Below are 25,269 nucleotides of genomic sequence, written 5' to 3'. Positions count from 1 at the left end.
AAGCAAATTTTAGCGAGCTAGCTAACGTTAGCCACCTAGCTAGAATTAGTAACATATCATACGTTTTGCAAATTCGTAACATATAATATGAATTGTAATAAGTAACATATCATACGAAATGGGTGATGGACAGCCACAAATGAATACATACCATATGAAATGTAACATGTCATACTAAATGGAGTGTCCCACATTTATATACAGTATAATTCTAAATGCTCTGAGACCAGGTTGGATATGTGGTATCTGATAAGTGACTTTTTGATGGTACCTCTCAGGGTGTGAGGACTGTGGGCAGTATCATGACTCTGAGTGTCCAGAGCTGGGACCAGTAGTGACTGTACAGGACTCATTCGTTCTCAGCAGAGCTCGGTGAGTAAAAGTCCACCATGCAAAATACACAATGAGAGGGTTACCGAGTTGACTCCAGCATGGAGAGGGTTTCTAGCTTAGCTTAAAATCTTACAAATGGTGTCTTTAAAGATGGCAATATTTAACCTGATATCTGAGGAACAGAAATGGAGGAGGCTATGTATTGGTAGATGTTGTATTGTTTGTGTTTGTCATTGGTCAGGTCCTCTCTGCCGGAAAATCTGGAGATCAGACAGGTGCCAGATGGAAAGGAGGGAGTGTTTGTCCTCCGACGGTTGGTCAATAGGACCAGGTTTGGACCGTTTGAGACTAAGAGGGTGTCCCACCTGGACAAAGAAGGCCTGTTTCCTCTGAAGGTGCTTTCTCAACATAGGGTGCTAATTTTATGGAGAAGATGTGTATGTCTTATACAGTTGAAGTCGGAAGTTTACATACACTTAGGTTGGAGTCATTAAAACTCATTTTTCAACCACTCCACAGATTTCTTGTTAACAAACTATAGTTTTGGCAAGTCGGTTAGGACATCTACTTTGTGCATTCATCATTCCCAAGGTTCATCCTTGGGAGCAATTTCCAAACACCTGAAGGTACCACGTTCATCTGTACAAACAATAGTACGCAAGTATAAACACTATGGGACCACGCAGCCATCATACCGCTCTCCTAGAGATGAATGTACTTTGGTGCGAAAAGTGCAAATCAATCCCAGAACAACAGCAAAGGACCTTGTGAAGATGCTGGAGGAAACAGGTACAAAAGTATCTATATCCACAGTAAAACGAGTCCTATATCGACATAACCTGAAAGGCCGCTCAGCAAGGAAGAAGCCACTGCTCCAAAACCGCCATAAAAAATCCAGACTATGGTTTGCAACTGCACATGGGGACAAAGATCGTACTTTTTTGGAGAATTGTCCTCTGGTCTGATGAAACAAAAATAGAACTGTTTGGCCATAATGACCATCGTTATGTTTGGAGGAAAAAGGGGGACGCTTGCAAGCCGAAGAACACCATCCCAACTGTGAAGCACGGGGGTGGCAGCATCATGTTGTGAGGGTGCTTTGCTGCAGGAGGGACTGGTGCACTTCACAAAATAGATGGCATCATGAGGAACGAAAATGATGTGGATATATTGAAGCAACATCTCAAGACATCAGTCAGGAAGTTAAAGCTTGGTCACAAATGGGTCTTCCAAATGGAAAATGACCCCAAGCATACTTCCAAAGTTGTGGCAAAATGGCTTAAGGACAACAAAGTCAAGGTTTTGGAGTGGCCATCACAAAGCCCTGACCTCAATCCTATAGAAAATATGTGGGAAGAACTGAAAAAGCCTGTGCGAGCAAGGAGGCCTACAAACCTGACTCAGTTACACCATCTCTGTCAGGAGGAATGGGCCAAAATTCACCCAACTTATTGTGGGAAGCTTATGGAAGGCTACCTGAAACATTTGTCCCAAGTTAAACAGTTTAAAGGCAATGCTACCAAATACTAACTGAGTGTATGTATGTAAACTTCTGACCCACTGGGAATGTGATGAAAGAAATAAAAGCTGAAATAAATCATTCTCTCTACTATTATTCTGACATTTCACATTCTTAAAATAAAGTGGTGATCCTGACTGATCTAAGACAGGGAATTTTTACTATGATTAAATGTCAGGAATTGTGAAAACTGAGCTTAAAACCTCTTACATCTAGATGTTCCGCTAGCGGAACGCCTCACCAATATCCAATGATAGAGCGTGGCGCGAATTACAAACACCTCAAAAATCCCAAAACTTTTTCAAACATATGACTATTTTACACCATTTTAAAGACAAGACTCTCCTTTATCTAACCACATTGTCCAATTTCAAAAAGGCTTTACAACGAAAGCAAAAATCACACACCCATTTTTCAAGCTAGCATATAATGTCACAAAAACCAAAACCACAGCTAAATGCAGCACTAACCTTTGATGATCTTCATCAGATGACACTCCTAGGACATTATGTTATACAATACATGCATGTTTGTTCAATCAAGTTCATATTTATATCAAAAACCAGCTTTTTACATTAGCATGTGACGTTCAGAACTAGCATACCCACCGAAAACTTCCGGTGAATTTACTAAATTACTCACGATAAACGTTCACAAAAAACATAACAATTATTTTAAGAATTATAGATACAGAACTCCTTTATGCAATCGCGGTGTCCGATTTTAAAATAGCTTTTCGGTGAAAGCACATTTTGCAATATTCTGAGTAGATAGCCTGGCCATCATGGCTAGCTATTTTGACACCCACCAAGTTTGGCACTCACCAAACTCAGATTTACTATAAGAAAAATTGGATTACCTTTGCTGTTCTTCGTCAGAATGCACTCCCAGAACTTCTACTTCAACACCCAATGTTGTTTTGGTTCCAAATAATCCATAGTTATATCCAAATAGCTGTGTTTTGTTCTTGCATTCAAGACACTATCCGAAGGGTGACGCGCCGGCGCGTATCGTGACAAAAAATGTCAAAATATTCCATTACCGTACTTCGAAGCATGTCAAACGCTGTTTAAAATCAATTTCTATGCGATTTTTCTCGTAAAATAGCGATAATATTCCAACCGGGAGACCTTGTTTTCGTTCAAACACGGAAAATAGAAAATGGAGTCTTCACATGCGCGCCAGTGTCATTGTTCTCAGAACGACCACTTTCCACAACCCCTACTGTTTTTCGCCCAGGGACTGCAGAGTTATCATTCAACGTTCTGGCGCCTTCTGAGAGCCTATGGGAGCCTTAGAAAATGTCACGTTACAGCAGAGATCCTCTATTTTCGATAAAGAGGCTACAGAAGGCCAAGAAATGGTCAGACAGGGCACTTCCCATATAGAATCTTCTCAGGTTTTGGCCTGCCATATGAGTTCTGTTATACTCACAGACACCATTCAAACAGTTTTAGAAACTTTAGGATGTTTTCTATCCAAATCAAATAATTATATGCATATTCTAGTTTCTGGGCAGGAGTAATAACCAGATTAAATCGGGTACGTTTTTTATCCGGCCGTGAAAATACTGCCCCCTATCCTAAACAGGTTAAATGTATTTGGCTAAGGTGTATGTAAACTTCCGACTTCAACTGTGTGTATGTATGTACCGTGTGTGTGTATATATATATATATATACACACATTACCGTTCAAAAGTTTGGGGTCACTTACAAATCACTCAGGAATTGTGAAAAACTGAGTTTAAATGTATTTGGCTAAGGTGTATGTAAACTTCTGACTTCAACTGTATGTCTATATGTTGTTTGCAATGGTGCTAATATCCCACTCTGTATTCTCTGTGTCTTTGTTTTGTTGGTGGCCTTGACAGATCTTCCAGAGAGATAACCAGGTAGTCTGTTTTGATGCAGCCAATGAGGATGACTGTAACTGGATGATGCTGGTTCGGCCCGCCACTGACCATCAGCACCAGAACATGACTGCTTACCAGCACGACGATGAGGTCTACTTCAACACCTCACAGGTATCATATATCATATACTAATACTCCCAACCAAAGCAACTGAGAACAGTTTTGTCCATTCTGTAGTGGATAGGTCCCAATATCCACACTAGCGTACTATTTGGTGTCCATGGGCAATACATCACTAATAACTGGAAGAGAGATCTCAGACACGGAGATTATTCACTCTACTTTTATATTGTAACCCTCTGTCTTTTCCCCAGGATGTCCTGCCAGGGTCTGAGCTGAGGGTTTGGTATGGGGCCTTCTATGCCAAGAAGATGGAGAGGCCCATGCTGAAAGCCCCAGTCCCTCCACCTCCAGCAGGTATGGAGCTCCACTGGATTCTGCATCATTGTCCCCTGAGATGCAAACTGGTGTACTGTAGCTTTCACCCTACTCTTAACGCAGATTGATTAAGTGTTCTGATACTAAACTCATAATGAATGTGAAATATGTGAAATTGTTGTACTATTGTTTTTCCTTCAGTTGTGCATACTGCCTGTACCAAGCCAGAGGGGACTTTGGGTAAAGTTGGACCATCACTGCCCCTAGTGGTGGGAGAGAAGGATGCAGGTGAGTTCACTTCCAGAGATGCCACAAATACTTTGCGGACATACAGTACCAGTCAAAAGTTTGGACACACCTACTCATTCAAGGGTTTTTCTTTCTTTTTTACTATTGTCTACATTGTAGAATAATAGTGAAGACATCAAAACTATGAAACAACATGGAATTATGTAGTAACCAAAAAAGTGTTCAACAATTCAACATATTTTAGATTTTAGATTCTTCAATGTAGCTACTCTTTACCTTGATGACAGCTTTGCACACTCTTGGCATTCCACCCTGCATACCACTGCTGGCTTGCTTCTGAAGCTAAGCAGGGTTAGTCCTGGTCAGTCCCTGGATGGACCAGATGCTGCTGGAAGTGGTGTTGGAGGGCCAGTAGGAGGCACTCTTTCCTCAGGTCTAAAAAATATCCCAATATCCCAGGACACCCTTCACACTGCCCTGTGTAGGGTGCCGTCTTTCGGATGGGACGTTAAACGGGTGTCCTGACTCTCTGAGGTCATTAAAGATCCCATGGCACTTATCGTAAGAGTAGGGGTGTTAACCCCGGTGTCCTGGCTAAATTCCCAATCTGGCCTTCAAACCATCACGGTCACCTAATAATCCCCAGTTTACAATTGGCTCTTTTACCCCCCTCCTCTCCCCTGTAACTATTCCCCAGGTCGTTGCTGTAAATGAGAATGTGTTCTCAGTCAACTTACCTGGTAAAAAAAAAAAATCCCTCAACCAGCTTCACCTGGAAAGCTTTTCCAACAGTCTTGAAGGAGTTCCCACATACTGAGCACTTGTTGGCTGCTTTTCCTTCACTCTGCTGTCCAACTCATTTGGGTTGAGGTCGGGTGATTGTGGAGGGCAGGTCATCTGATGCAGCAGTCCATCACTCTCCTTCTTGGTCAAAGAGCCCTTACACGGCCTGGATGTGTGTTGGGTCATTGTCTTGTTGAAAAACAAATGATAGTGGGACTAAGCGCAAACCAGATGGGATGGTGTATCGCTGCAGATTTCTGTGGTAGCCATGCTGGTTAAGTGTGCCTTGAATTCTAAATAAATCACAGACAGTGTCACCAGCAAAGCACCATCACACCTCCTCCTCCATGCTTCACGGTGGGAACCATTCATGCGGAGATCATCCGTTCACTTACTCTGCGTCCTACAAAGACACGGCGGTTGTAACCAAAATCTCAAATTTGGACTCATCAGACCAAAGGACAGATTTTCACCGGTCTAATGTCCACTGCTCGTTTTTTGGCCCAAGCAAGTCTGTTCTTCTTTTTGGTGTCCTTTAGTAGTGGTTTCTTTGCAGCAATTCGACCATGAAGGCCTGATTCACTCAGTCTCCTCTGAACATTTGATGTTGAGATGTGTCTGTTACTTGAACTCTGTGAAGCCTTTATTAACTCTGGGTCTTCCTTTCCTGTGGCGGTCCTCATGAGAGCCAGTTTTGTCATAGCACTTGATGGTTTTTGCGACTGCACTTGAAGAAACTTTCAAAGTTATTGAAATTTTCCGTATTTACTGACCTTCATGTCTTAAAGTTAGGATGGACTGTAGTTTCTCTTTGCTTATTTGAGCTGTTCTTGCCATAATATGGACTTGGTATTTTATCAAATATGGCTAACTTCTGTATACCACCCCTACCTTGTCACAATACAACTGATTGACTGAAAGAAAACACTTTGAAGTTTGTAGAAATATTAAAATAATGTAGGAGAATATAACACAATAGATATGGTAGGAGAAAATCCAAAGAAAAACCAGCCTGATTTATTTTTGAGAGAGAGACCGTCCTCTTAGAATGGCAAGTAAAAGGTCATATTGAAAATTAGCTCCCTGGATGCAATTCCTATGCTGACACCCTGTGCTAGCCAATCTATGGTCAAGGTTTCAGGCTTGTAACTTCAAAAACTAGTAAGAAAAATCTGTTTTAGTACAGGGACACAGTCTTGGAAATTCGTGTTTGAGCACGCCATGAAGACAGGACGCACCTGCTAAAATCTGTTTCCTATTGGACACAGTCTTGGAAATTTGTGTTTGCGCACGCCATGAAGACAGGACGCACCTGCTAAAATCAGTTTCCTATTGAACATACTTCTTTCCGTAAGAAATATTATAGTTTGATTACATTTTAGGGTATCTGAGGAGTAAATTGAAATGTATTTTGACTTGTTGAAACAAAGTTTAGTTGTAGATTTTCGGATTCCTTTCTCTGCATGTTGAACGAGTGGATTACTCAAATCGGGGGCACCAACTAAACTGACTTTTTGAGATACAAAGAAGGATTTTATCTAACAAAACAACACTACATGTTATAGCTGGGACCCTTTGGATGACAAATCAGAGGAAGATTTTCAAAAAGTAAGTGAATATTTAATCGTTATTTGTGAATGTATGAAACCTGAGCTGGTGGGAAAATATTTTGATGTGGGGCTCCGTCCTCAAACAATCGCATGGCATGTTTTCGCTGTAATAGCTACTGTAAATCGGACAGTGCAGTTAGATTAACAAGAATTTAAGCTTTCAACCGATATAAGACACTTGTATGTACCTAAATGTTTAATATCTATAATTTTTATGATTATTTATTTGAATTGCGCGCCCTCCAGTTAAACCGGAAGTTGTCCCGCTAGCGTGACGCCTAAACTTAACAAGGCACACCTGTTAATTAAAATGCGTTCCAGGTGACAATCTCATGAAACTGGTTGAGAGAATGCCAAGTGTGTGCAAAGCAGTCATCAAGGCAAAGGATGGCTACTTTGAAGAATCTCAAATATAAAATATATATAACCTTTCCTTCCTTAATATACCAGCACATCCATTATATAGAAGGCTTCCATGATGGTTGAGGGCTTCAGAGTTGGGTTAAGACAGGCGGCTGAATTGCTCATATTAATCAGGACAATATTTAAGAGGAAGAGGTGCTCTTCTGTGTTTACATGAAAAACTTCTTGCCAGATCACCTGCTAAGCCACCTCCAGGAACTGAAGGCTGTAGCCCTGCCCCCTGACAACCAGCCTCAGCAGCTGGAGGAAGCAGAACTAGTAACCCCTGACGACTGCCTCAGTGCTGAGCCCATCCCTGCTCCTCCCCCTCTGCCATCTCATAAGAGAAGTACGGGGAAGAGGGCCAAAGGAGGACGGAAACCTAGTGCTGCAACTATAGCGGCACAGAAGAAAAGTAAGACCGGTTCCACCTCTTTTTCGTTGTTACATTATTGACTACCCCATCACATGCACTGTTCAATTTCCACCATATTCTCTCTTCAAAATGTGATTTTCATTTATACCTTCCTGCTTTTAGTTGCAGCGTCATTAGAGCCAGTAGAAAAAGCCCTCAACACGGTCCCTACAGACGGAGGAGAGGCCATGCTGGATGACAATGACCTGGAGATTGGCCCTGATGAGGTGGCTGTCACCATGCCCAGGCTTACCCGCACCCTCCTCTCCGCTGGGAAGTAAGGATCAACACCCTTTCCACTATACTGTCATGACTTACATTGCCAAAGTAAATGTCTCTAAGTAGAGTCCTAATTTTTCATCGCTATCTTTCAACTACAGTTAAACTTTCATCATATTCTTACTCTCTCTCCACACTGTCTTGTCCTTCTCTCCTCTCTCTCGCTCTCTCCACACTGTCTTGTCCTTCTCTCCTCTCTCTCACTCTCTCCACACTGTCTTGTCCTTCTCTCCTCTCTCTCATTCTCTCCACACTGTCTTGTCCCTCTCTCTTCTCTCTCACTCTTTCTACTATCTTGCCCTTGTTTCTTCTTCCCAGGCCTGAGTCGAGGAAGAGGTTCCTGCGGCAGGGAGTAGACCATAAGAGGGTTTACAAGTGCACCCTCTGCAACAAGGTCTTTCAGAACAGCAGCAACCTCAACAGACACATCCGCTCCCACGGTAATCCCGCCTCTACTCCCTCCTTTTTTTGTCCCTGTGTTTTTTGTGCCAGGACTTCTCTCTGAAGAGCAGCATCCGTGGAGATCACTGTGATTACTAATCATCAATCTACACACAATACCCCATAATGACAAAGATGAAACAGGTTTTTAGAAATTTGTGCAATTTATTAAAAAAAAAACAGAAATACCTTATTTACACATGTATTCAAACCCTTTTCTATGAGACTCGAAATTGAGCTCAGGTGCATCCTGTTTCCATTGATCATCCTTGAGATGTTTCTGCAATTTGATTGGAGTCCACCTGTGGTAATTTCAATTGATTGCACATGATTTGGAAAGGCACATGCCTGTCTATATAAGGTCCCACAGTTGACAGTGCATGTCAGAGCAAAAACCAAGCCATGAGGTTGAAGGAATTGTCCTTAGTTCTCCGAGACATGATTGTGTCGAAGCACAGATCTGGGGAAGGCTACCAAAAAAATTATGCAGCGAAGAAGGTCCCCAAGAACACAGTGGCCTCCATCATTCTTAAATGGAAGACATTTGGAACCACCAAGACTCTTCCTAGAGCTGAGCAATCGGGGGAGCGGATCTGGGGAGAAGGGTCTTGGTCAGGTGACCAAGAACCCGATGGTCACTCTGACAGAGCTCCAGAGTTCCTCTGTGGAGATTGGAGAACCTTCCAGAAGGACAACCATGTCTGCAGCACTCCACCAATCAGGCCTTTATGGTATAGTTGCCAGATGGAAGCCACTCTTCAGTAAAAGGCACATGGCAGCCCTCTTGGAGTTTGCCAAAAGGCACCTAAAGACTCTCTGAACCATGAGAAACAAAATTCTCTGGTCTGATGAAACAAAGATTGAACTATTTGGCCTGAATGCCAAGCATCACGTGAGGAAACCTGGCACATTCCCTTCGGTAAAGCATGTTGGTGGCAGCAACTTGCTGTGGGGATGTTTTTCAGCGACTGGGAGACTAGTCAGGATCGAGGGAAACATGAACAGAGCAAAGTACAGAGAGATCCTTGAAGTAAACCTGCTCCAGAGAGCTCAAGACCTCAGGTTCACCTTCCAACAGGACAACAACCCTAAGCACACAGCCAAGACAATGCAGGAGTGGCTTCGGGACATATCTCTGAATGTCCTTGAGTGGCCCAGCCAGAGCCCAGACTTGAACCCGATTGAACATCTCTAGAGAGACCTGAAAATAGCTGTGCAGCTACGCTCCCTATCCAACCTGACAGAGCTTGAGAAGATCTGCAGAGAAGAATGGGAAAAACTCCCCAAATACAGGTGTGCCAAGCTTGTAGCGTCATACCCAAGAACACTCAAGACTATAATTGCTGCCAGGTGCTTCAACAAAGTAATGAGTAAAGGGTCTGAATACTTATGTAAATATTATATATTTTTTATATACATTTGCAAATAAAACAAAAAAAAACAGTTTTGATTTGTATTTATTTACATTTTTACATTTAGCAGACGCTCTTATCCAGAACGACTTACAGTAGTGAATGCATACATTTCATATTTTTTTCCCCCCGTACTGGTCCCCCGTGGGAATCGAACCCACAACCCTGGCGTTGCAAACACCATGCTCTACCAACTGAGCCACACGGGACCAGTATGGGGTATTGTGTGTCAATTTATGAGGGGGGAATAACATTTTAATCAATTTTAGAATAAGGCTTTAACGTAACAAAATGTGGAAAAAGTCAAGAGGTCTGAATACTTTCCGAATACTCTGTATCATACAGACATACACATATACACAATAATACATACGGTATGTTTTGTTTGTTTGCCTGTGCTCTCTTAGGTGATAAGCTGTTTAAATGTGATGACTGTGACAAAATGTTCAGCCGCAAGGAGAGCTTGAAACAGCACATCTCATACAAGCACAGCAAAAATGAGGTAGGCACACCTAGATCAATGCTTTTGGCCTTTACAGCTTTTCCCCAGGATAGTCGCTTTTTCTGTTGCAGTGGATAGCTCCTTGATTCACTGTACATTGTGTGTATCACTCATGTATCACTTGTGTGTCTCCCCCTCCAGCTCGACGTAGAGTACAGGTACAAATGTAACACATGCGACAAAGCCTTCCGTGTGGAGAATGCATTGAAGTTCCACAACTGTAAGACAGGTAAGTTCACCATGAATTGGAAAACATAATTTAGTTGCAGACCATTTGTTGGGGTGTCGGCAATCTTTTTTCACCTTTTGAAAGACTTCTGATGTTACTGCACAGTTGTGTCCCTTGTTGTACTGTACTGTTTCATTGTCCTGTCTGTAACGTCGTTCACACAATATCCTATCCATCAATATTTATTTAATTTAATGACTAGTCTGATTGTTTGTTCTTGGTCCTGTGGTGGCAGATGACAAGACATTCCAGTGTGAGATCTGCTCGAGGTTCTTCTCCACCAACAGTAACCTCTCTAAGCACAAGAAGAAGCATAGAGAGAAGCTTTACACCTGTGAGATCTGCAGCAAGATGTTCTACCGCAAGGACGTTATGCAGGACCACCAGAGGAGACATACTGCGGGTCAGTACTGGCAGAGGGACCAGGAGGGCGTGATCTTTCTTTATTACTATTGTATTGATACTCTGGCGTTTATTATACGTTTGAAGTATGTTCTAGTATATGATGTACTTGATTGTATACATCAACACAGCAGAGCTTTTACAAGTGGCTGGATCATGACGTGTTATATCCCAAAGCATCAATCAACACTTCTCTCAGCACCTTAGTGCTCAGCTGTACTGTTATTGTATGTCTCAGCAAACCCAAAAGACCTGAAGAGTGAGGAGCTGGAGGCCAATGGGGAGGAAGGGAGCAAATACAGGAAGGAGCCTTCAGAATGTCCTATCTGCGGCAAGGTGAGATGACACAGATACCTGAAAATATATCAAATAATATTTGAAAGAAGATATTTACCCTGACTGTGTGTATCCAGGTGTTTTCCTGCAGGAGCAACATGAACAAGCATCTGCTGACTCACGGGGATAAGAAGTACACCTGTGAGATCTGCGGACGCAAGTTCTTCAGAGTGGACGTCCTGAGGGACCATATTCACGTGCACTTTAAGGTGAGAGAGTTTAGGTTGATTTTGCAATAAAACATTTAGTTCATGCTTCTTTTGACCTTCGACATGACCAAATATTTGGCAAACTCTCAAAAATGACAGAACGAGATAGAGATTGACACTAGGTCCATATTGGTGTCGTTGTTCAACTTCTTGTGGTTGTGTGTTCCGAAGGACATAGCCCTGATGGACGAGCAGGAGAGGGAGGAGTTCACCAGAAAGATTGGCATCTCAGTGGACAGCAGTGACAACACTGATGATGAGGATGAAGACGATGACCAAGAGACCCACAAATACAGCTGCAAGAAGTGTCAGGTCAGTCACACACACACAGACATATACTCCATATCGCTGGCCGATGTGAGTAAGACTTTTATGGACATACTCAACCACTCCCTGTCCCAGTCTATAATCTCCACATGCTTCAAGGTGTCCACCACTGTTCCTGTACCCAAGCAAGCAAAGGTAACCTGACTATTGCTTTGAGCTCCACCTTACTTGACACCCCAGACCCACTACCATTTGCATACCGCCCCCACAGATTCACGGACGACACAATCGCCATTGCACAGCACACTGCCCTATCCAATCTGGACAAGAGGAATACCTTTGTGAGAATGCTGTTCACAGCTCAGCTTTCAACACCATAGTCTCCTCCAAGCACATCATTAAGCTCAGGGGGCCCCTCAGAGGTGTGTGCTCAGCCACCTCCTGTACTACCTGTTCACCCACGACTCCAACACCATCATTAAGTTTGCAGACGACACAACGGTGGTAGGCCTGCTCACAGACACTGACAAAACTACGTGGAGGAGGTTAGAGACCTGGCAGAGTGGTGCCAGGACAACAACCTCTCCCTCAATGTCAGTAAGACCAAGGAGCTGAATGTGGACTACAGGAAACGGGAGGGAGCACACCCCCATCCCCATCGATGGGACTGCGGTGGAGAAGGTCAAAAGCTTCAAGTTCATCGGCGTGCACATCACAGAGGACCTGACATGGTCCCAACACACAGACTTCAACCTCAGGTGACTGATGAAATTTGGCATGGCCTCTCGGATCCTCATGAAATTCTATAGATGCACCATTGAAAAATTATTGTCTGGCTGCATAACCGCCTGGTATGGCAACTGCACCACCCTCAACCGCAAGGCTCTACAGAGGGTGGTGCAGACGAACCAATACATACAGTTGAAGTCGGAAGTTTACATACACCTTAGCCAAATACATTTAAACTGAGTTTTTCACAATTCCTGACATTTAATCCTAGTAAAAATTCCCTGTCTTGGTTCAGTTAGGATCAAAACTTTATTTTAAGAATGTGAAATGTCAGAATAATAGTAGAGAGAATGATTTATTTCAGCTTTTATTTTAAGTTTACATACACTCAATTAGTATTTGGTAGCATTGCCTTTAAATCGTTTAACTTGCGTCAAATGTTTCGGGTAGCCTTCCACAAGCTTCCCACAATAAGTTGGGTGAATTTTGGCCCATTCCACCTGACAGAGATGGTGTAACTGAGTCAGGTTTGTAGGCCTCCTGGCTCGCACACGCTTTTTCAGTTCTGCCCATAAATGTTCTATTTGTTTGAGGTCAGGGCTTTGTGATGGCCACTCCAATACCTTGACTTTGGAAGACCCATTTGCGACCAAGCTTTAACTTCCCGACTGATGTCTTGAGATGTTGCCTCAATATATCCACATAATTTTCATTCCTTATGATGCCATCTATTTTGTGAAGTGCACCAGTCCCTCCTGCAGCAAAGCACCCCCACAACATGATGCTGCCATCCCTGTGCTTCACGGTTGGGATGGTATTCTTCGGCTTGCAAGCCTCCCCCTTTTTCCTCCCAACATAGTAATGGTCATTATGGCCAAACAGTTCTATTTTTGTTTCATCAGACCAGAGGACATTTCTCCAAAAAGTATGATCTTAGTCCCCATGTGCAGTTGCAAACCATAGTCTGGCTTTTTTATGGCGGTTTTGGAGCAGTGGCTTCTTCCTTGCTGAGCGGCCTTTCAGGTTACGTCGAAATAGGACTCGTTTTACTGTGGATATAGATACCTTTGTACCTGTTTCCTCCAGCATCTTCACAAGGTCCTTTGCTGTTGTTCTGGGATTGATTTGCACTTTTCACACCAAAGTACGTTCATCTCTAGGAGACAGAACGCATCTCCTTCCTAAGCGGTATGACGGCTGCGTGCTCCCATGGTGTTTAAACTTGCGTACTATTGTTTGTACAGATGAACGTGGTACCTTCAGCGTTTGGAAATTGCTCCCAAGGATGAACCAGACTTGTGGAGGTCTACAATTTTTTTTCTGAGGTCTTGGCTAGTTTCTTTTGATTTTCCCATGATGTCAAGCAAAGAGGCACTGAGTTGAAAGGTAGGTAGGTCTTGAATACATCCACAGGTACACCTCCAATTGACTCAAATTATGTCAATTAGCCTTTCAGAAGCTTCTAAAGCCATGACATCATTTTCTGGAATTTTCCAAGCTGTTTAAAGGCACAGTCAATTTAGTGTATGTAAACTTCTGACCCACTGGAATTGTGATACAGTGAATTATAAGTGAAGTAATCTGTCTGTAAACAATTGTTGGAATAATGACTTGTGTCATGCACAAAGTAGATGTCCTAACTGACTTGCCAAAACTATAGTTTGTTAACAAGAAATTTGTGGAGTGGTTGAAAAACGAGTTTTAATGACTCCAACCTAAGTGTATGTAAACTTCCCACTTCAACTGTAACTGGGGGCGAGTTCTCTGCTCTCCAGGACATTTACACCAGGCGGTGTCTGAGGAAGGCCCGGAAGATCGTCAAGGACTCCAGTCACCCGAGCCACAGACTGTTCACTCCGCTACCATCTGGCAAGCGGTATCAGAGTATCGGGTCTCGGACCAACAGGCTCCGAGACAGCTTCAACCACAAGGCCACCAGACTGCTGAACAGCTAATTCTAGCTGCCTAATTTCTCAGACCTGTACCTTAGAGACTATTTGCACTGACCCTCCACACATCCAACGCTTACACACAAGCACACACACACACATCCTCACTCACACACACACGCACACGCACACGCACACACACACACACACACAATGCTGCTGTTCTATTTATATACTATTTTATTCAACTGCACGACCAAAACACTCTCCAATTTATATTTGTAGATAGTTACTTTACATAGCACATTCATCATTCATACTGTATATCCTACTGTGTATATCAGTTATATTACTATGTTTACTATTATTATGCATACTAATTTCTCCCACAACTTTTACATTTTTATTTCACTTTCGATTATATTGATATTTCTACTGCACTGTTGAGTGAGCTTGCAAGTAAGTATTTCGCTGCATCGTTTATACCTGCTGTGAACTGTGTATGTGACGAATAAACTTTGATTTGACACACACACATATTCACACAAATTCCACATCCCGACACACATTCTGTCACACAAACAAACCTTCACCACTGTGGTGGTCAAACAGACACACTCACACTCTTCATGTTAGACCCTGATGTCTTTGTATTTGTAGGTGACGTTCTTCAAGGGCAGAGACTACCTGAAGCACATCATGGACTTGCACAAAGAGAGGGGTTATGGCTGCATCATCTGTAACCGGCGCTTTGCTCTAAAAGCCACATACCATGCCCACCTGGTCATCCACAGAGAACAGCTCCCAGACCCTGCAGTGCAGAGGTGAGACGGGGGACATAGAGATGAGAGACAGGGGCATGGGTCAGGGGTGGAGAGAGATGAGACACAGGGATATGGGACAGGGATGGAGAGAGATGGGTAGAAAACCGGTGGGGACCGGGGAGTGTGAAAAAATGGTACAGGGACACAGAGATATAGAACAGGTGCACTGTTGTACAGTCTCACTATTGGCTAGTTACTAGCACTCAGACTATAACCCAATCTGTTACACTTTTCATTTTGCTCAAAAGGTACATCCATCCCTGTGAAATGTGTAGCCGAATCTTCAACAGCATCGGCAACTTGGAGAGACACAAGGTCATCCACACAGGTATGAACTGAAGCCTTCATCTCAACCAATATACTTTGTAGATACTGGACCACATTACATTCTGTACTTTAACACGCATCAATCACCGATTTTGGCACTATGATTATTCACACAATATTTGTATTGAAGGCATGATGAAGATATAAAGAATATTGTTCATTCCATCTGATTTTTATGGGCTTATTAAACTTTTCTTTTGCTGTCTCCTCTGTAATGTTGTCCACCCAGGGGTGAAGAGCCACGGTTGTGACCAGTGTGGGAGGTCATTTGCCAGGAAGGACATGCTAAAGGAACACCTGAGGGTCCATGACAACATCAGAGACTTCCTCTGTGCCGAGTGTGGGAAAGGTGAGGCCATCACCATGACAACTATGCTTGTCACATACGGTAGTTAGGGGTAAAGGGGTTTGGCTAATAGACTAGAAATGGAGACCAAATTGACCTACATTGGTGGTGGAATTTCCAAATGCTCCTTGGCCAAGCCTTTTACCTTGACTGACAAAAACAAGAAATATGCCACTTTATGAATGGGAAAAGTGTTCTGATTAAGCATGTGCTGTATATACAGTGAGGGAAAAAAGTATTTGATCCCCTGCTGATTTTGTACGTTTGCCCACTGACAAAGAAATGATCAGTCTATAATTTTAATGGTAGGTTTATTTGAACAGTGAGAGACAGAATAACAACAAAAAAAATCATAAAAACGCATGTCAAAAATGTAATAAATTGATTTGCATTTTAATGAGGGAAATAAGTATTTGACCCCCTCTCAATCAGAAAGATTTCTGGCTCCCAGGTGTCTTTTATACAGGTAACGGGCTGAGATTAGGAGCACACTCTTAAAGGGAGTGCTCCTAATCTCAGTTTGTTACCTGTATAAAAGACACCTGGGAGCCAGAAGCAATCAATCAGATTCCAAACTCTCCACCATGGCCAAGACCAAAGAGCTCTCCAAGGATGTCAGGGACAAGATTGTAGACCTACACAAGGCTGGAATGGGCTACAAGACCATCGCCAAGCAGCTTGGTGAGAAGGTGACAACATTTGGTGCGATTATTCACAAATGGAAGAAACACAAAAGAACTGTCAATATCCCTCGGCCTGTGGCTCCATGCAAGATCTCACCTCGTGGCGTTGCAATGATCATGAGAACAGTGAGGAATCAGCCCAGAACTACACGGGAGGATCTTGTCAATGATCTCAAGGCAGCTGGGACCATAGTCACCAAGAAAACAATTGGTAACACACTACGTCGTAGGACTGAAATCCTGCAGCGCCCGCAAGGTCCCCCTGCTCAAGAATACATATACATGCACATCTGAAGTTTGCCAATGAACATCTGAATGACTCAGAGGACAACTGGTGAAAGTGTTGTGGTCAGATGAGACCAAACTGGAGCTCTTTGACATCAACTCAACTCACCGTGTTTGGAGGAGGAGGAATGCTGCCTATGACCCCAAGAACACCATCTCCACCATTAAACATGGAGGTGGAAACATTATGCTTTGGGGGTGTTTTTCTGCTAAGGGGAGAGGACAACTTCACCACATCAAAGGGATGATGGACGGGGCCATGCACCGTCAAATCTTGGGTGAGAACCTCCTTCCCTCAGCCAGGGCATTGAAAATGGGTCGTGGATGGGTATTCCAGCATGGCAATGACCCAAAACACACGGCCAAGGCAACAAAGGAGTGGCTCAAGAAGAAGCACATTAAGGTCCTGGAGTGGCCTAGCCAGTCTCCAGACCTTAATCCCAGAGAAAATCTGTGGAGGGAGCTGAAGGTTCCAGTTACCAAACGTCAGCCTCGAAACCTTAATGACTTGGAGAAGATCTGCAAAGAGGAGGGGGACAAAATCCCTCCTGAGATGTGTGCAAACCTGGTGGCCAACTACAAGAAACGTCTGACCTCTGTGATTGCCAACAAGGGTTTTGCCTCCAAGTACAAAGTCAGGTTTTGCAGAGGGGTCAAATACTTATTCCCCTCATTAAAATGCAAATCAATGTATAACATTTCTGACATGCGTTTTTCTGGATTTTTGTTGTTGTTATTCTGTCTCACTGTTCAAATAAGCCAACCATTAAAATTATAGACTGATCATTTCTTTGTCAGTGGGCAAACGTACAAAATCAGCAGGGGATCAAATACTTTTCCCCTCACTGTACTTTTTTTGAGTAAAAACATATATAAAGGTAAAGCTAAGAAATTAAGCCAATGTGTTCTCTGCAGGGATGAAGACCAAGCATGCGCTGAGGCACCATATGAAGCTGCATAAGGGCATCAAAGAGCACGAGTGTAAGGAGTGCAACCGTAAGTTTGCCCAGAAGGTCAACATGCTGAAACACTACAAGAGACACACAGGTGAGATGGACCCAGCAACAACAATACAAAACAACCCAGAGGAATGAAAAAAGAGGCCACTTTCATTCGTAAACATGGGCTGGGCACTTTAAGCTAACATACTGTACATGACCAAACATTTGTCAAATCTTACAGATACAGCAACGCTAATGAAGCATGTAAGTTACAAGTGCTGTACAAAGGGCTCATTGGGTTAAGGCTTACACTGACAGATGTACTGTTTCTACTCCTACAGGAATAAAGGACTTCATGTGTGAGTTGTGTGGGAAGACCTTCAGTGAGAGGAACACCATGGAGACACACAAGCTTATTCACACAGGTAAGTTCCTGGATGAATACTCATAGTTTCATATATGGTGTGTTTTGACAACTCCATGAATACCTTCTCAAAGTTTCTTTATCTTTTGAGAGCTGTTAATAGAGCTGTCTCTCTCCCTTTCTCTCTCTCGCTCCCCAGTGGGGAAGACGTGGTCGTGTGCAGTGTGTGATAAGAAGTATGTGACAGAATACATGCTCCAGAAGCATGTGCAGCTGACCCATGAGAAGGTGGAGGCCCATAGCTGTCACCTGTGTGGCACCAAGGTGTCCACCCGAGCCTCCATGAACCGCCACATGAGGCGCAAACACCCCGAGGTGTGCTGGGACAGTAAGGGTTAAACCATATAAACACCCCGAGGTGAGCTGGGACAGTAAGGATTAAACCATATAAACACCCCGAGGTGAGCTGGGACAGTAAAGATTAAACCATATAAACACCCCGAGGTGAGCTGGGACAGTAAAGATTAAACCATATAAACACCCCGAGGTGAGCTGGGACAGTAAGGATTAAACCATATAAACACCCCGAGGTGAGCTGGGACAGTAAGGGTTAAACCATATAAACACCCCGAGGTGAGCTGGGACAGTAAGGATTAAACCATATAAACACCCCGAGGTGAGCTGGGACAGTAAGGGTTAAACCATATAAACACCCCGAGGTGAGCTGGGACAGTAAGGGTTAAACCATATAAACACCCCGAGGTGAGCTGGGACAGTAAGGGTTAAACCATATAAACACCCCGAGGTGAGCTGGGACAGTAAGGGTTAAACCATATAAACACCCCGAGGTGAGCTGGGACAGTAAGGGTTAAACCATATAAACACCCCGAGGTGAGCTGGGACAGTAAGGGTTAAACCATATAAACACCCCGAGGTGAGCTGGGACAGTAAGGATTAAACCATATAAAACACCCCGAGGTGAGCTGGGACAGTAAGGGTTAAACCATATAAACACCCCGAGGTGAGCTGGGACAGTAAGGATTAAACCATATAAACACCCCGAGGTGAGCTGGGACAGTAAGGGTTAAACCATATAAACACCCCGAGGTGAGCTGAGACAGTAAGGATTAAACCATATAAACACCCCGAGGTGAGCTGGGACAGTAAGGGTTAAACCATATAAACACCCCGAGGTGAGCTGGGACAGTAAGGATTAAACCATATAAACACCCCGAGGTGAGCTGGGACAGTAAGGGTTAAACCATATAAACACCCCAAGGTGAGCTGGGACAGTAAGGGTTAAACCATATATGCATGAGATCTATCACAACTTAAATGGAATTCTTAGAGTATCAGCTGAAACAGCCATTTTCTGTCATGTTCTCCAGACCTAGAGTTGGCCATCTCTGTTTTAAACATAATTTTCTATCCCACCTGTCTGTGATAGTGAAGTCTCAGTTTTATTTAAACCTGTGTGCTTCTGATCTTACCTCCAACCCCAGGTGGTCACTGTAAGAATAGATGAGTTTGACGAGCTCCAAGAAGACTCAAACATCGATGAGTCAAGCATCTGCATTGTGCAGGTACGTAGAGCCATACAAAGCCTATGGTGGTGAGCTAAGTAGCATATATGCACAGATGAAACTATTTTAAAAGCCCAATGCAGTCAAAACGTGATTGTCCTGTGTTTCATGATGTGTGATTGTGGAAACGTACAGGAATTCAAGTCATTTTGTTCTCCCAATCTGGAATATCTCACCATCAAATGCCAAAAGCGTTACCTCCCGAGAGAATTGTCTTCCATCATCGTCGCAGCCGTGTATATTCCCCCTTAATCCAACACTGCGACGGCTCTCAAGGAACTACACTGGGATTTGTGCAAACTGGAAACCGCATATCCTGAGGCCGCATTTATTGTAACTGGGGACTTTAATAAATGTTTTCTTGGTTTCGAATGTTTTGACTGAGACCTTAGACAGGTGTGTGCCTTTCCAATTGAATTTACCACAGGTGGACTCCAATCAAGTTGTAGAAACATCTCAAGGATGATCAATGGAAACAGGATGCACCTGGCCTTCTAGGCAGAGTTGCAAAGAAAAAGCCATATCTCAGACTGGCCAATAAAAATAAAAGATTAAGATGGGCAAGAGAACACAGACACTGGACAGAGGAACTCTGCCTAGAAGGCCAGCATCCCAGAGTCACCTCTTCACCGTTGAGACTGGTATTTTGTGGGTACTATTTAATGATGCTGCCAGTTGAGGACTTGCGAGGCGTCTGTTTCTCAAACTAGACACTCTTAACGTACTTGTCCTCTTGCTCAGTTGTGTACCGAGGCCTCCCACTCCTCTTTCTATTCTGGTTCGAGCCAGTTTGCGCTGTTCTGTTAAGGGAGTAGTACACAGCGTTGTACGAGATCTTCAGTTTCTTGGCAATTTCTCGCATGGAATAGCCCTAATAACTCAGAACAAGAATAGACTGACAGGTTTCAGAAGAAAGTTATTTGTTTCTGGCCATTTTGAGTCTGTAATCGAACCCACAATTGCTGATGCTCCAGATACTCAACTAGTCTAAAGAAGGCCAGTTTTATTGCTTCTTTAATGAGAACAACAGTTTTCAGCTGTGCTAACATAATTGCAAAAGGGTTTTCTAATGATCAATTAGCCTTTTAAAATGATAAACTTGGATTAGCTAACACAACGTGCCATTGGAACACAGGAGTGATGGTTGCTGATAATGGGCCTCTGTACGCCTATGTAGATATTCCATTAAAAAATCTGCCGTTTCCAGCTACATTAGTCATTTACAAAATTAACAATATCTACACTGATCGGCTATGAAAAGCCAACTGACATTTACTCCTGAGGTGCTGACCTGTTGCACCCTCTACAACCACTTATTATTGTTTGACCCTGCTGGTCATCTATGAACATCTTGGCCATGTTCTATTATAATCTCCACCTGGCACAGCCAGAAGAGGACGGGCCACCCCTCATAGCCTGGTTCCTCTCTAGGTTTCTTCTTAGGTTCTGGCCTTTCTAGTGAGTTTTTCCTAGCCACCGTGCTTCTACACCTGCGTTGCTTGCTGTTTGGGGTTTTAGGCTGGGTTTCTGCACAGCACTTTGTGACATCAGCTGATGTAAGAAGGGCTTTATAAATACATTTGATTCATTGATGCACTGCATTTCTGATCAATTTGATGTTATTTTAATGGACAAAAAATATTTCTTTTTTTGTAAGTGACCCCAAACTTTTGAACGGTAGTGTGTATTTGTGTAATATATATTATATATTATATTTTTTTTATTATATATATATATATATATATAGTTGAAGTCGGAAGTTTACATACACCTTAGCCAAATACATTTAAGCTCAGTTTTTCACAATTCCTGACATTTAATCCTAGTAAAAATTCCCTGTCTTAGGTCAGTTAGGATCACCACTTTATTTTAAGAATGTGAAATGTCAGAATAATAGTAGAGAGAATTATATATTTCAGCTTTTATTTCTTTCATCACATTCCCAGTGGGTCAGAAGTTTACATACACTCAATTAGTATTTGGTAGCATTGCCTTTAAATTGTGTAACTTGGGTCAAACGTTTTGGGTAGCCTTCCACAAGCTTCCCACAATAAGTTGGGTGAATTTTGGCCCATTCATCCTGACAGAGCTTGTGTAACTGAGTCAGGTTTGTAGGCCTCCTTGCTTACACATGTGTGGGCAGCCTTTTCAGTTCTGCCCACACATTTTCTATAGGATTGAGGTCAGGGCTTTGTGATGGCCACTCCAATACCTTGACTTTGTTGTCTTTAAGCCATTTTGCCACAACTTTGGAAGTATGCTTGGGGTCATTTTCAATTTGGAAGACCCATTTGCGACCAAGCTTTAACTTCCTGACTGATGTCTTGAGATGTTGCTTCAATATATCCACATCATTTTCGTTCCTCATGATGCCATCTATTTTGTGAAGTGCACCAGTCCCTCATGCAGCAAAGAAACCCCACAACATGTTGCTGCCACCCCCGTGCTTCACGGTTGGGATGGTGTTCTTCGGCTTGCAAGCATCCCCCTTTTTACTCCAAACATAATGATGGTCATTATGGCCAAACAGTTCTATTTTTGTTTCATCAGACAAGAGGACATTTCTCCAAAAAGTACGATCTTTGTCCCCATGTGCAGTTGCAAACCGTAATCTGGCTTTTTTATGGCGGTTTTGGAGCAGTGGCTTCTTCCTTGCTGAGCGGCCTTTCAGGTTATGTCGATATAGGACTCGTTTTACTGTGGATATAGATACCTTTGTACCTGTTTCCTCCCGCATCTTCACAAGGTCCTTTGTTGTTGTTCTGGGATTGATTTGCACTTTTCGCACCAAAGTACGTTCATCTCTAGGAGATAGAACGTGTCTCCTTCCTGAGCGGTATGACTGCTGCGTGGTCCCATGGTGTTTATACTTGTGTACTATTGTTTGTACAGATGAATGTGGTACCTTCAGGCATTTGGAAATTGCTCCCAAGGATGAACCAGACTTGTGGAGGTCTACAATTTTTTTTTCTGGGGTCTTGGCTGATTTCTTTTGATTTTCCCATGATGTCAAGCAAAGAGGCACTGAGTTTGAAGGTAGGCCCTGAAATGCATCCACAGGTACACCTCCAATTGACTCAAATTATGTCAATTAGCCAATCAGAAGCTTCTAAAGCCATGACATCATTTTCTGGATTTTTCCAAGCTGTTTAAAGGCACAGTCAAATTAGTGTATGTAAACTTCTGACCCACTGGAATTGTGATACAGTGAATGAATTATAAGTGAAGTAATCTGTCTGTAAACAATTGTTGGGAAAATGACTTGTGTCATGCACAAAGTAGATGTCCTAACCGACTTGCCAAAACTATAGTTTGTTAACAAGAAATTTGTGGAGTGGTTGAAAAACGAGTTTTAATGACTCCAACCTAAGTGTATGTAAACTTCCAACTTCAACTGTATGTGTGTGTTTTTAATTTTTTTTAAATTTTGGGATTGGAAATTATGCAGACAATTACATTGATGGAAACTACAATCTATCTGCACTATTAAAGCTGATCTACCCCCTTTGACACTTTTCGTTGAAAACAATCACAGTAAGGTACTTTATTGTTACCCAGTAATGATTTGACATTGAGATACAAGCGGCTGCATTGAACCTTCAATATTTTGGGTTCTCATACCCTCCTTTGTAGCCCAGTCTAACCCCAGAGAAGGAGGCACTTTCTGGGGAGAGGCCCCAGCGGACCCCCCGGCTGCCCAGGAAGAAGCAGAAACAGCTGGAGGAGCTGGAGCTGCCAGACTCTGACAAGTACGCTGACTTCACAGGCAATGGAGTAGAGTACACCACCACCATAGTGGGAGATGAGACCAGCTCTGCTGTGCAGAGTATCCAACAGGTGGGTGTGCCACACTGGACATGTGTTAGTCTGATCATCAATGTTAGAAGTTATATGAGGTTAGAGATTCTACTCATTACAATTGGGTCCACCTGTCTGTGATAAATGTCTTAAATAGTATTTTGGTCATGGATAAGTGGAGTTTTTGAGTTTTCCATGTTATCCACAACATCATGTGTAGATTGTGTGAGTCTATCATACTGTATGATCTGACCCGATGTGACTGGTGCTGTTGTTGTAGGTGGTGGTGCAAGCCAACCCCAACGCGTCCTCAGCCTCCTCCACCAGCATCACAGTGACCCCCATCACCTCCCATGCCCCTTCCCAGTTCACCAGCCTGCAGCCCGTAGCCCTGGGCCACCTGATGGCTAGTGACCACCGGCCCCTCACCCTAGACAGCTCCATCCTCACTGTCACCTTTGACGCAGTCACTGGCTCCGCAATGCTCCACAACCGGCCCACCGAGCTCACAGCCGAGACGGTGGAGCCAGGTGGTGACGGAACTGGGCCACAGTCGGTCGCCCACTTCATCAACCTGACCACCTTCGTCAACCCAATCCAGGGCCAACTCCTGGAGGCCCCCACCTTGGCCTGGAGGCCCGTCACGCAGGCTGAGGGGTTCCAGGTCACCCCTGTGGTGGAGGGGGCTCCAGGTGATGCCCAGGACTCTGAGACCCAAACACCAGAGCAGGCTAGACAAGCCCAGGCAGTGCAGCAGGCCAACACAACACAGCATATGTTCAGCTGCTAGACTGGAGAAGGGAGGTGCTGGTCACCTCACAGTCCTGGTGAAGGATAGTGGATAGTCTACACACATGGAATGCCGATTCCTATTATGAAGGCCTATGTGGACTAGAGACCTTGAATGCTGTCACCAAAATGCCTATGTTACATTCTCCCCAAAATACATCCCTGGAACAAGAGAACATTGATGGAGGATGATTGCATTTACAAGAACCAAGAGCCACTTTGTCTTACGTCAACATTAGTTGTTCCTTCCTTTTATTGTAAAAAAAAAAAACACAGAAGAAGCTGTTTACAGAGATGGATGTATAGTTAAAATGATTTTGCTGCATTGTTTCTTTGGTCAAAACTGCACAGGTTGACTTATCAACATAAACAAAAGTAAGCTATTGAATAATTTGTGAATTTTAAACATGCATGTCTAACAATATTTACATATTATATATACAAAAGTATGTGGACACCCCTTCAAATTGGTGGATTCAGCTATTTCAGTCACACCCTTTGCTGACAGGTGTATCAAATTGAGCACACCGCCATGCAATCTCCATAGTGAAACATTGGCAGTAGAATGGCTTCACTAAAGAGCTCAGTGACTTTCACCGTGGCACCGTCATAGGATGCCACCAAATTTTGCCCTGCCAGAGCTTCACTGGTCAACTGTAAGTGCTGTTATTGTGAAGTGGAAACATCTAGGAGCAACAACAGCTCAGCTGGGAAGTGGTAGGCCACACAAACTCCCAGAACGTAACCGTCGAGTGCTTAAGCGCAGAGCGCGTAATAATCGTCCTTTCTCGGTTGCAACACTCACTAATGAGTTCCAAACTGCCTCTGGAAGCTGCGTCAGCACAAGAACTGTTCTTCAGGAGCTTAATGAAATGGGTTTCTATGGCCAAGCAGCCGCAACACGCCTAAGATCACCATGCACAATACCAAGTGGTGTAAAGCTCGCCGCAATTGGACTCTCAAGTAGTGGAAATTCATTCCCTGGAGTGATGAATCACCCTTCACCATATGCCAGTCCATGGACAAATCTG

At 43.4% G+C, this 25,269-nt stretch overlaps 1 protein-coding gene across 5 annotated transcripts in view; it reads left to right on the top strand.

Annotated features, from left to right (window-relative positions):
- Positions 1-24,625, top strand: part of LOC115154343 (PR domain zinc finger protein 15) — a 29,311-nt gene extending 4,686 nt beyond the window's left edge. For 3 of the 5 annotated variants that reach the window (XM_029700483.1, XM_029700484.1, XM_029700485.1), the window contains 23 exons: positions 279-372; positions 575-728; positions 3,725-3,877; positions 4,081-4,183; positions 4,346-4,432; positions 7,382-7,603; positions 7,727-7,880; positions 8,201-8,322; positions 10,143-10,237; positions 10,379-10,466; positions 10,702-10,869; positions 11,107-11,204; positions 11,282-11,413; positions 11,585-11,725; positions 14,959-15,122; positions 15,371-15,450; positions 15,679-15,798; positions 17,679-17,810; positions 18,046-18,129; positions 18,268-18,443; positions 19,571-19,651; positions 23,285-23,488; positions 23,730-24,625. In XM_029700483.1, the coding sequence (XP_029556343.1) occupies positions 279-372; positions 575-728; positions 3,725-3,877; positions 4,081-4,183; positions 4,346-4,432; positions 7,382-7,603; positions 7,727-7,880; positions 8,201-8,322; positions 10,143-10,237; positions 10,379-10,466; positions 10,702-10,869; positions 11,107-11,204; positions 11,282-11,413; positions 11,585-11,725; positions 14,959-15,122; positions 15,371-15,450; positions 15,679-15,798; positions 17,679-17,810; positions 18,046-18,129; positions 18,268-18,443; positions 19,571-19,651; positions 23,285-23,488; positions 23,730-24,239 (3,362 nt within the window). In that variant the 3' untranslated portion in view covers positions 24,240-24,625. Of the gene's footprint in view, positions 1-278; positions 373-574; positions 729-3,724; positions 3,878-4,080; positions 4,184-4,345; positions 4,433-7,381; positions 7,604-7,726; positions 7,881-8,200; positions 8,323-10,142; positions 10,238-10,378; positions 10,467-10,701; positions 10,870-11,106; positions 11,205-11,281; positions 11,414-11,584; positions 11,726-14,958; positions 15,123-15,370; positions 15,451-15,678; positions 15,799-17,678; positions 17,811-18,045; positions 18,130-18,267; positions 18,444-19,570; positions 19,652-23,284; positions 23,489-23,729 lie in introns of those variants that run through there. The other 2 variants (XM_029700486.1, XM_029700487.1) reach the window with 2 other exon arrangements.
- The last annotated feature ends 644 nt before the right edge of the window (positions 24,626-25,269 follow it).

This window comes from Salmo trutta, chromosome 19, assembly GCF_901001165.1.
Source record: "Salmo trutta chromosome 19, fSalTru1.1, whole genome shotgun sequence".
Classification (NCBI taxonomy): domain Eukaryota; kingdom Metazoa; phylum Chordata; class Actinopteri; order Salmoniformes; family Salmonidae; genus Salmo; species Salmo trutta.
Note: the sequence above shows the minus strand (reverse complement) of the source record. Positions and strands in the feature narration are given on the sequence as shown.